The sequence below is a fragment of the Neofelis nebulosa genome, chromosome 17, assembly GCF_028018385.1.
Source record: "Neofelis nebulosa isolate mNeoNeb1 chromosome 17, mNeoNeb1.pri, whole genome shotgun sequence".
NCBI lineage: Eukaryota > Metazoa > Chordata > Mammalia > Carnivora > Felidae > Neofelis > Neofelis nebulosa.
The window spans coordinates 9,761,591-9,773,417 of NC_080798.1; the positions used below are offsets into that span (position 1 = coordinate 9,761,591).

The 11,827-nt window shown below is 53.4% G+C and overlaps 1 protein-coding gene across 4 annotated transcripts in view; it reads left to right on the top strand.

Moving 5' to 3' along the window:
* LIG1 (DNA ligase 1) overlaps window positions 1-10,371 on the top strand; it is a 47,865-nt gene extending 37,494 nt beyond the window's left edge. For all 4 annotated transcript variants that reach the window (XM_058707909.1, XM_058707911.1, XM_058707910.1 and 1 more), the window contains exons 22-28: window positions 844-988; window positions 1,112-1,194; window positions 2,428-2,580; window positions 5,064-5,117; window positions 5,958-6,101; window positions 9,896-9,988; window positions 10,111-10,371. In XM_058707909.1, coding sequence (XP_058563892.1) covers window positions 844-988; window positions 1,112-1,194; window positions 2,428-2,580; window positions 5,064-5,117; window positions 5,958-6,101; window positions 9,896-9,988; window positions 10,111-10,194 — 756 coding nt within the window. In that variant the 3' untranslated portion in view covers window positions 10,195-10,371. The remainder of the gene's footprint in view (window positions 1-843; window positions 989-1,111; window positions 1,195-2,427; window positions 2,581-5,063; window positions 5,118-5,957; window positions 6,102-9,895; window positions 9,989-10,110) is intronic.
* Window positions 10,372-11,827: the final 1,456 nt, after the last annotated feature.

The following is an 11,827-nucleotide window of genomic DNA, read 5'->3' on the forward strand; positions in this document are numbered from 1 at the left end:
TGGGACACAGGCGTGCTGGCTGACGCTTACCGCTTACCAGTGTTTATTCTATGAAATGCGTCGCCATCACCACCATTATCCTATGGGCAATTAGCCTTTGGCGATCTGGCAGCCGAAAGGCGACCGCTTGCACTCGACTCACGAACCAGAGCATCTTTTCAGCCTTTCTGTGACTTACCGGTCTGGCGGCTTCTTGTTAGCGTCTTGTTGGTCTGCAGAGTTCCTTCCCCAGGAGGCCGGTTCGCCCTTTGCCTCGACGGAGGAAGCCAGGCGAGGTCCTGATGCTGAACGCCGGCCGGTGCCTGAACCACCCACTTTTACGATGCATGTGAAAGATAGCATTTGGGGGCGCCCGGGTGGCTCAGTGGGTTAAGCGTCTGACTCTTGGTTTCGGTTCAGGTCGTGATCTCACGGTTCACGAGATCGAGCCCTGCATCAGGCTCTGTGCTGACTGTGCAGAGCCTGCTTGGGATGGTCTCTCTCAGTCCTTCCCCCTGCTCTCTCTCTCTCTCTCTCTCTCAAGTAAATAAACATTAAAACAACAACAACAACAACAAACTGTAGTCACAATGACAAGAGTCCGTTCTGGCTCCAGCAGGGCCAGGGCCCTGTCTTATGCACCTGAGGGCACAGGACTAACGGCCTCCAGCCCCCTTGGTGTTCTTGACCTCTACTTGAAATTGGTTCGCGTCCTTGGGCCGGTGTGGCTCCTCCCTCTCAGGGCGATCGTCGTACCCTGCGTGGTGGCTTGTGTGACACAGCCTTCCCGTCTCCCCCCAGTCGGGTTTATCCTCTCTCTACTCCCACGGTGACGCCCCTTCCTCTCCCTTCCTGCCCCCTCAGTCCCTGGTACGCGAGCCCCTTTCCCGGCGCCGACAGCTGCTCCGGGAGAACTTCGTGCAGACGGAGGGCGAGTTCGTCTTCGCCACCTCTCTGGACACCAAGGACACAGACCAGATCGCCGAGTTCTTGGAGCAGTCTGTGAAAGGTGAGGGGGCCTGGGGCCGGCCGCCGTGTGTCCGCCCCGTCCCGGACGATTGCCCTGGTGGAAGCCGGCTGGCCGTCCTGAGCCCGGGGCTTCACGAAGGCCACGCTTCCCTGTCTCCTTCAGACTCCTGCGAGGGGCTGATGGTAAAGACTCTGGACGTCGATGCCACCTACGAGATCGCCAAGAGATCACACAACTGGCTCAAGGTGAGCCGCCCCAGCTGCCCTTCCCAAGTCTGGAAATCTTGCCTTCCAGGTTTCCGATCCACACCGCACCCTGTTAGGCACCAAGGCGCCTTTCCTCGGTCCCCGCTGCCTCCCAGCGCCGCGAGCCTGAGCGCCGTGGAAGCTGGATGGAGTTTCTGGGCTCAGAGCTTGGCCCCTGGGTCGAGTGGGGCCAGCGGGAAGGGAGTCAGCCAGGACATAAATGAGCCGACGTTGGGGGCAGTGAGCACTGTGAAGAGAGCAAGTTCAGTTGGGGCCAGCGAGGATCTCGCCGTGCTCTGGGTGGTTGGGAAAGGCCTCTCCCGAGGTGACTCTTGTGTGGAGACGTGGACGACAGGAAAGGGTCAGCCACATGGAGATCTGGGAACAGAGAAGGGTGGGCGGGGCAGAAGGGCGGGGGCAGCCAGTGCAAAGGCCCTGAGGTAGGAACAAGCTCGGCGCGTGCAGGGAGCACGGCGATCGAGGTGTGAGGTGAGGTCGAGGTGGAGAGCGGGCCCCCGATCACACGGCATGTTGGGGGTCGCTGTAAAATACGCTGGATTTTCCGCTAAGGGTTTTGAGAAGCCGGTGGTGGTTTTAGGCAGGAAGCCCCGTGATCTGGTTGTCATTTTGCACAGGACATCTGGCTGGCCGTGAATGGCGGATGGCACGGTGGGTGGGGGGTGCTGGGCAGAACGGGAGCCGGCGGGCAGGAGGCTTGCCTGGAGAGGGCCGGGAGGACTGCAGCAGGAGGCCAGCTGGAGGGCAGCCGGCTGGATCGCCCCGTGGGTTTGTTAGCGGCCCGTGGTCCCTCTGCCCCGCCCCCCCACCCCTCACTCCAGACTGGGAGGGGAGGAACGTTTACTGTCGCTGCCCCATGCCCAAGGCTGAGCCCCTGCCTGGCACTGAGTTAATGTTTCTGGAACAAATGGCAAATGTTCTCCGTGTGAAAGAGCGGAATGCGCCTCCGTCCCAATGGAAAGGGGGGACCCACGGGGACCCCTGAGGTCTCTGTCTGACCTGTCCTCTGTTCTGATAGCCCTTCCTAGTTTGGTCACCTCTTTCCCATTCACTCGGGAAGTCTAGAAGCTCGGCCTGTGTCCGGCCCCGGCCTGGTGGCCATTCTTGGTCTTCTCCCGGGAGCTCTCCTGAGACTCCCCCCTCCCACCCACCCATGAGCCTCTGGCAGCGAGGTCTGTGCCTCGCGCCCCCTCACCTCCTGCCTTCCCTCCCCAGCTGAAGAAGGACTACCTCGATGGCGTGGGTGACACCCTGGACCTGGTGGTGATCGGCGCCTACCTGGGCCGTGGGAAGCGGGCCGGCCGCTACGGGGGTTTCCTGCTGGCGGCCTACGACGAGGAGAGTGAGGAGCTCCAGGCCATATGCAAGGTGCCGGGAGGCTGGAGGGAAGTCGATTCGACTCAACGTGGTGGGGGCCTGAACCAAGAGGCTCTCGTGGCCTCTCTGTGAAGCGTTATTTTTTTTCCTAGTTTTTATTTGCTGTTTCTGATCCCACAAGGAACTCTTGCTTTGCGTAGAAAAATACACTAGCGTAGAAAGATGTAAGGAAGCTACATCAGGTTAGGAATGAGCTATATCTGAGCTCAGCTACAGATAGTGATGGCTTCAGAGAGATTTGTTTTTCTCCAACAGAATGAGAAGTTTGGAGGGGGGCAGGCAGCTCTCTGAAGTCATTGGGGGACCCAGCTTCTCTCGCCCCGCACAGTGGCTTTGTCGTGTGCTTCCAATCTCACCTTCCTAATGTGGCTGCAGTAGCTCCAGCCATCACGGCCACGCTCCAAGCATCAGGAAGGGGAAAGGCCCCTGAGCAAAGGGATGTTCCACCTGTGTCAGCCTCAGCCAGCAAGCAACTTCTGTTTAAGTGGCATTGGTCAGAATTTTGCTCCCAACGCCATCCACAAGGGAGCTTAGAAAATGCAGTGGCTTCTGTTTTTGTTTAAAGCCACACACGTCGTTGACCCAACAAATGTGAGGCTTTTGCCACAGAAACAGAATAGACTTACCCATAATTCCAGTGCCTCGAGGTAACAATTACTAATATTTGAGGGAACGTCTCATTTCCACTTTTTCAAAGTTGTAATCTCTGTATATGAGGGTTTGTTTTTTTTTTTTTTTTTGCACTTTTTACTCACTAAGGACCTTTTTTTTTTTTTTTTTTTTTTATTATTTCTTTAACATTTATTTCTGAGCGACTGAGACAGAGGATGAGTGGGGGAGGGGCAGAGGGAGAGGGAGACACAGAATCCAAAGCAGGCTCCAGGCCCTGAGCTGTCAGCACAGAGCCCGGACGCGGGGCTCGAACTCGTGAGGTGAGATCATGACCGGAGCCGAAGTCAGATACTTAACGGACTGAGCCACCCAGGCGCCCCTCTAAGTACCATTTTATTTTATTTTATTTTATTTTTAAAAAAAATTTTTTTTTTTTCAACGTTTTTTATTTATTTTTGGGACAGAGAGAGACAGAGCATGAACAGGGGAGGGGCAGAGAGAGAGGGAGACACAGAATCGGAAACAGGCTCCAGGCTCCGAGCCATCAGCCCAGAGCCTGACGCGGGGCTCGAACTCACGGACCGCGAGATCGTGACCTGGCTGAAGTCGGACGCTTAACCGACTGCGCCACCCAGGCGCCCCCTAAGTACCATTTTAAATACCGTCAGATACGCTTAAGTATCATAGGGATAAAAAAATATTAGGGTGTTTGCACTTGTCCCCAGGACTTTTATAAACACGACTTGAATGGGCTAATATAACCCTAAAAATAAAAACAAAACGGTTATTTGAAAACGGGTTTATTCAGAAGCAGCAGAGCGTTGCAGCTTGGGACATGCAGACAATGAAGAAGGGGTTGTTCTGAATGAAAACCCATTGGGGAAAAAAGCATCCGTTTGGGGGGGATGACAGTTTCTCACTGGCTGAGCTGCTGGGGGCGGTCGGTCACGTCTTCTAGGATGCAGACTCCCTCTTTCCCTCTGGGGGCCTGTAATTGATGGCTCTTCCCTGTGGGGGATTCTGTTGGGGCCTGTAACTGACACCCGGGGGTCTGTCACTGACTGGGGGGGGGGGGGGATCCTCCCTCGACTAGCCGCTGACTCTGCTTCAGCGACATGGCCCGTGACTGTTGACAAACGCTTGCGGCTGAGTGTTCAACACGCGCCCCCGTTTCCGGAACGAACTCCCTGTAGTCAGCCGGCTACCGAGGGGCCGGCTTTGTTCTGTCCGCTAAACCGATGCTCAGCCCGGGTGACCCGTGGCCGAAGCGGCTTTACGGTTGGCCGATTATCTCAGGGCCCCAACCCGCCACCACCCTGCGTGAACGCACCTAGCACACAGTTTTCCGAAACAGCTATTGTCGGACAACAGGTAGGAAGCTGTTTCAGGCCCTCGACCCCAAAACGGGCCTCCCGGCGGGGAGGTTTTCTACGTGCGGTTTGAAGCCGGCTGTCTGGCTACATTCGCGGGCAGCGAGTTCTGCTTTGGCTGTGCTGAGATTGGAGAGGACATCCGGTTGTGGGGCCGGTGGGCGGGGAGGGGAGCCCCGGGGGAGCGGCCCCAGGGCCCGGGAGGCGGGGTGGAGGGAGCAAGGGTTTCTCCACAAGGCGAAGGGCAGCAGGTGGGCAGAAGGAACAGAGCAGGGAGAGGGCGTCCCCGCTCCGGGGTCTGCACCCGGCTCCCCCCCTGCAGCTTCCTCTGCCGTTTCGTGGGTGCCGGGGGAGGGCGGGGCCTCCGCTAGGCGCAGGTCGCCGGGTCTCAGGGGCAGGAGCAGCGGGGAGTGCCTGGCCGCCTGCCCTGCGTGCTCGCCTCTCACCTCCGGCCTCTCACCTCCGCCGTCCCCCCCTCCTCCCCCCCCGCAGCTTGGAACTGGCTTCAGTGACGAGGAGCTAGAGGACCATTTCCACAGCCTCCAGGTGGGCAGCGCGGCCTCGTCTCCTCTCCCTGCACCCTCTGGGTGGGGGCGGGGCGCTGGGAGGGGGGCAGCGGGCGGTGGAGCTGGCTTGGGAGCCCCTCGTGTCCAGGTTCGAGTCCCAGCTCGGCCGGCCGACGGGATGGGTCATGGGGCCTCCACCACCTTCCCCGCTCCTGCCCCCGCTGATGGGGGATGAGCCGCGGGGCGGGCGCTACCGCAGGGGTGCCCGAGTTGGCCCTGAGCGGATCCCTGCGGGGCTGGGTAAGCCCCTGGTAATGTAATTGGGACTGTTGTCGTGGTCACAGGCATCTTGGGGTAGACTCCCTTTCCGGCGTGCTGGTGTCTCGGCCTCTGTGACATTCTCGCTTCTCTCTCTCTCTGGGTCTCTGTCCCTGTCTTTGCGCCTTTTATCTTTAATGTCTTTAACAAAAAAAAATTCTTTTAATGTTTATTTATTTTTGAGAGAGACAGAGACAGAGCGTGAGCAGGGGAGGGGCAGAGAGAGAGGGAGACACAGAATCAGAAGCAGGCTCCAGGCTCTGAGCTGTCAGCACAGAGCCTGATATGGGGCTTGAACTCATGAGCCGTGAGATCATGACCTGAGCTGAAGTCGGACGCTTAACCGACTGAGCCACCCGGGCACCCCTGTCTTTAATGTCTTAACTCAGGTCCCAGGGCCTCTGTCCTTTATTTCTTCCCTTCACCTTTTCCCCCCTGTCCCCACCCAGGCTTTTACGTTAAGGCTTGTCTGTGTCTCCGTCTATCCCTTTTGCCCATTTCCTCGCCTTGACTTTGAGATCCAAGACCCTCTCTTCCTCCCACCCGCTGCTGTTCCCCACAGGCCCTGGTGCTGCCCACCCCACGCTCCTACGTCCGGGCCGACGGCGCCGTGGCCCCCGATCACTGGCTGGACCCCAGCGCTGTGTGGGAGGTGAAATGCGCCGATCTGTCCCTGTCCCCCATCTACCCCGCTGCCCGGGGCCTGGTGAGTCGCCGGGGTACAGCAGGAGGGACCTGGGGTCAGCCTTCCAGATGGGGGATGGGCACCTGTGCTTCCAGGCTGATAATAGCCAGGAAAGCTTGAGCTTAGGTTTTATTTGGGTGTCAGAAACAGGGTCAAAGTCTCTCTTCTTCTTTCTTTCTTTTTTTTTTTTTTTTTTAAGCAATTCCCCAGGTTTAGAAAGTAAACAGTGAAATTGTTTCCTTTAATATAATCATTTCACCTTTGGCTCTTCGGTGAGTTTTAAAAACACGGTTCTTTTGGGTAAAAGCTTATGGCACTTTTTCACTTACTTCAATCCATTTTCTCGCTACCAAGGTTTAAAATTCCCCGGGCTGATTTCTGTCACCCGTGGCTCAGTCCTCAACACCAGCTGTCAAGGGTCAGTGTACGGGGGACACACTACCCTGTGGCTGGCGCTGGGGTCGCTCTTTGCTTTCCCCTCCAGAAATCTTGAATTAAAAATGGATTTCTTTTGTGATTTCTTCTGGTCCTTCAAAAATGTAGCCAGCGTATGCTTTTACGATTGGGCATGGACTTCCACTTAAAGGCGAACTCCTATTTTTATTTTTATTTTTTTAAGTTTGAGAGAGAGCAAGAGCAGGGGAGGGGCAGAGAGAGAGGGAGAGAGAGAGTCCCAGGCAGGTTCCACACTGTCAAGAGTAGAGCCCGATGTTAGCCATTCTGACAGGTGTGAGGTGGTATCTCATTGTGGTTTGGATTTGTCTTTCCCTGTTGATGATGATGTTGAGCATTTTTTCATGTGTCGGTTGGCCATCTGGATGTCTTCTTTGGAGAAGTGTCTGTTCATGTCTTTTGCCCATTTCTTCACTGGATTCTTTGTTTTTTTGGGTGTGGCGTTTGAGAAGTTCTTTATAGATTTTGGATACTAATCCTTATCTGATGTGTCATTTGCAAATATCTTCTCCCATTCCGTCAGTTGCCTTTTAGTTTTGCTGATTGTTTCCTTCGCTTTTAATTTTGATGAGGTCCCAGTAGTTCATTTTTGCTTTTGTCTCCCTTGCCTCCGGAGACGCGTTGAGTAAGAAGTTGCTGGGCCGAGGTCAAAGAGGTTTTTGCCTGCTTTCTCCTCGAGGATTTCGATGGCGTCCTGTCTTATGTTTAGGTCTTTTATCCATTTTGAGTTTATTTTTGTGTCTGGTGTAAGAAAGTGGTCCAGGTTCATTCTTCTGCACGTCGCTGTCCAGTTTTTCCAGCATCACTTGCCGAAGAGACTGTCTTTATTCCATTGGATATTCTTTCCTGCTTTGTCAAAGATGACTTGGCCATACATTTGTGGGTCCATTTCTGGGTTCTCTGTTCTGTTCTATTGATCTGAGTGTTTGTTTTTGTGCCAGTACCATACTGTCTTGATGATTACAGCTTTGTAGTACAGCTTGAAGTCTGGGATTGTGATGCCTCCTGCTTTGGTTTTCTTTTTCAAGATCGCTTTGGCTATTCGGGGTCTTTTCTGGTTCCATACAAATTTTAGGATTATTTGTTCTAGCTCTGTGAAGAATGCTGGTGTTACTTTGATAGGGATTGCATTGAATATGTAGATTGCTTTGGGTAGTATCGACATTTTTTTTAATTTGTTTTTTTAATGTTTATTTTTGACAGAGACAGAATGCGAGGGGGTTGGGGCAGAGAGAGAGGGAGACACGGAAGCAGAAGCAGGCTCCAGGCTCTGAGCTGTCAGCACAGAGCCCGACGCGGGGCTCGAACTCACGAGTTGTGAGATCATGACCTGAGCCGAAATCGGACACTCAACCGACTGAGCCGCCCAGGCGCCCCAGTATCGACATTTCAACAATATTTGTTCTTCCTCTCCAGGAGCATGGAATCTTTTTCCATGTTTTTGTGTCTTCTTCAATTTCTTTCATAAGCTTTCTATAGTTTTCAGTATATAGATTTTTCATCTCCTTGGTTAGATTATTCTAGGTATTTTATGGTTTTTGGTACAACTGTAAGTGGGATCGATTCCTTGATTTCTCTTTCTGTTGCTTCATTGTTGGTGTAGAGGAATGCAACCGATTTCTGTGCATTGATTTTATATCCTGCCACTTTGCTGAATTCATGACTCAGTTCTAGCAGGTTTTTTGATGGAATCTTTAGGGTTTTCCATATACAGTATCATGTCATCTGCGAAGAGTGAAAGTTTGACCTCCTCCTGGCCGATTTGGATGCCTTGTATTTCTTTGTGTTGTCTGATTGCAGAGGCTGAGACTTCCAATACTATGTTGAATAACAGTGGCGAGAGTGGGCATCCCTGTCTTGTTCCTGATCTTAGGGGGAAAGCTCTCGGTTTTTCCCCATTGATATTAGCGTTGGGTCGTTCATATATGGCTTTTATGATCTCGAGGTATGCTCCTTCTATCCCTGCTTTCTTGAGGGTTTTTATCAAGAAAGGATGCTGTATTTTGTCAAGTGCTTTCTCTGCATCTATTGAGAGGATCATATGGTTCTTGTCCTTTCTTTTATTGATGTGATGAATCACGTCAATGGTTTTGTGGATATTGAACCAGCCCTGCATCCCAGGTATAAATCCCACTTGGTTGTGGTGAATAATTTTTTTAATCTATTGTTGGAGCTGGTTGGCTCCTCTTGTTGAGGATTCATTGGGGAAATTGGTCGGTCATCCATGTTCATTGGGGAAATTGGTCGGTCGTTCTCCTTTTTAGGGGGGTCTCTGTCTGGTTTTGGAATCAAGGTAATGCTGGCTTCATAGAAAGAGTTTGGAAGTTTTCCTTCCACTTCTATTTTTTTTGGAACAGCTTCAAGAGAATGGGTGTTAACTCTTCCTTAAATGTTCGGTAGAATTCTCCTGGAAAGCCATCTGGCCCTGGACTCTTGTTTTTTGGCAGATTTTTGATGACTAATTCGATTTGCTTACTGATTATGGGTCTGTTCAAATTTTCTACTTCTTCCTGTTTCAGTTTTGGTAGTGGGACTCCCTATTTTTATTATTATTTATTTATTCATTTTAAATGTTTGTTTATTTTTGAGAAAGAGAGCAAGCGAGTGAGCGTGAGCGGGGAGGGGCAGAGAGAGGGGGGACCCACAGAATCCCAAACAGGCTCCGGGCTCTGAGCCGTCATCACAGAGCCTGATGCAGGGCTCGAACTCATGAACCACGGGATCATGACCTAGGCCGAAGTCAGACGCTCAACCAGCTGAGCCGCCCGGGCGCCCTGGGACTCCTATTTTTAAATCGACTTTCTTTTTCGAAAATTCTCACTCAGACTCCACCCTAGACAGTCAGGGTGCCCCGGTGACAAGTGACAGGAGCGGCGTTTATGGAACGTCTGGGCGAAGCGGGCACTGTGCTCACAGGCTGGGCACTCACACGCACGCGTCCTGTCCTCACGACACTGAACATCCCCAGTGTGCAGCTGGGGAAATAGAGCCCCGGGAGTGGAGGTCACTGGCCCGGGGTCACGCAGCTCCTGAGTTGGGAGCTGGGATTCGCACCCTGCCTCTGGTTCTAGAACCTGCACCCCATCTCTGCTATCCTGCCTCTCGGCCCTAAGAATAATAATATAATAACAGCTGTGGTAGCTGGTGTTTCTTAAGCACCTATTACACTCCAGGTATGGTCCTAACTAAGCACTTTGTTGCCTTATTTAATTTTTATAACCTGTTGCTTGGCCCCATTGTGTGGACGAGGAAGCTGAGGCCGGAGGGGAGGGAGCGGAGAGGAGGCTGGATAGGAAACTGCTGGCGTAGGTGGCCTGTGGGCTAGACCCCGGGAGCATCTCCATCATCGCCCCCTCCCCCAGGTGGATAGCGAGAAGGGGATCTCCCTCCGTTTCCCCCGGTTTATTCGCGTCCGCGAAGACAAGAAGCCGGAGGAGGCTACCACCAGTGCCCAGGTGAGGCCTCGACCCGGGTGGGCTTGCCCGGCCAGGCCGGCTTCTCGGCGGTGGGTTCTGGAATGGGGGGGGAGGGGTACCCCCAGGGCTTCTGATCGCCCGCTCCCACCCGCTGTCCTCAGGTGGCCTCTCTGTTTAAGAAGCAGAGTCAGATTCAGAACCAGCAGGGCGCAGACTTAGACTCCGACCCGGAAGATTTCTACTAGGCTCCCACCCTCCCCGGGGCAGCGGGGGCATCACCTCTGTTGTTCAGCAAATCCGGTGTCACGGTCGAGTGGGTTTTGAGTGTCAGAGGTGTGTGTGCACGCGCGGGGACAGTTTAAGTTGGGATCCGGGATTTCACCAGTCATTTGTGTTTTCAATAAATAATTCTTGAACCCCCACCATGGTGTCAGAGTCTGTGTTGGGTGCTGGGGGCGCGGCTCCTGGAGCTCCCACGTGGACGGCGGGGGACAGATGGGAACCGTCTGAACCAGCACCTTCCGGTGGGATTATCTGCAGGGCTGGAAATGCCCTTTAACCGTATGCAGCCGCCGAGCCCTTGAAATGTAGCCAGTGTAACTGAAGGATTTATTTATTTATTTATTCATTCATTCATTCATTCATTCATTCATTTATTTATTTTGAGAGAGATAGAAACAGTGCAAGCAGGGGAGGGTCAGAGAGAGAGGGAGAGAATCCCAAGCAGACTCCTCGCTTGTCCATGCAGAGCCGGAGGTGGGGCTCAAACCCACGAAACTGTGAGATCACGACCTGGGCCAAAAACAGCAGTCGGATGCTTAACCGACTGAGCCACCCACGTGCCCCGCTGGTGATGTTCATTTTATTTATTTATTTTTAATTTAAAACAAAATTAAAAAAAAAAATTTTTTTAACATTTTTATTTATTTTTGAGACAGAGAGAGATGGAGCATGAGCAGGGGAGGGGCAGAGAGAGGGGGAGACACAGAATCCGAAGCAGGCTCCTGGCTCTGAGCTGTCGGCACAGAGCCCGATGCGGGGCTCAAACTCACGGACTGTGAGATCATGACTTGAGCTGAAGTCAGACGTTTAACCGACTGAGCCACCCAGGTGCCCCTAATTAAAAAAAAATTTAACATTTATTTTTGAGAGAGAGAGAGTGAGAGGGGGAGGGGCAGAGAGAGGGGGAGACACAGAATCCGAAGCAGGCTCCAGGCTCCGAGCTGTCAGCACAGAGCCCGATGCGGGGCTCAGACTCATGAACCACAAGATCATGACCTGAGCTGAAGTCGGACGCTTAACCGACTGAGCCCCCCGGGCGCCCCCGGTGATGTTCGTCTTAATCATTTGATCGAGATGGTGTCGGCTGGGTGTCCCCCTTACAGAGCGACTCTCCTGTGCCATGAGTACGTTGTAAGGGGATACTTTGTGCCGTGTAAATAAATGTGGTCAAGCTTGGCCCTTTTTGTTCCTGTCTGTGGGGACTCCTGGTGTCCTGTGTTATGCTATGTAATCTGTTGTTCTTTCTTTGGATTTCCAAATGGCCCCCGACCTGGCCAGTGGAGCTTGTTCAGGCTGGCGTCCGTGTTCCTTTGCTGTGACCCCACGACGCTGTGCTGGCCTCACGGCACAAGATTTGTTTCTAGGCGCATCTGCCTGCTGGTCCTGTTCCAGTCATGGGAGCGGCTGTGTCTCCCAGTCTCGGTTCCTTTGAGTGCAGAATGCTATTTAGAAGTCAAGCCCCAGACGCTAGACGTATCCTGTAGACGCTGCCTCACTCCGCTCACGTTCCTACCCGGCACTCTGGGCCATGCCGCCTCTCTGCGGGCACCTCCCCCTATTTGGATCCCCTCCCGACCCCCGGGGTAGAGACCCTCG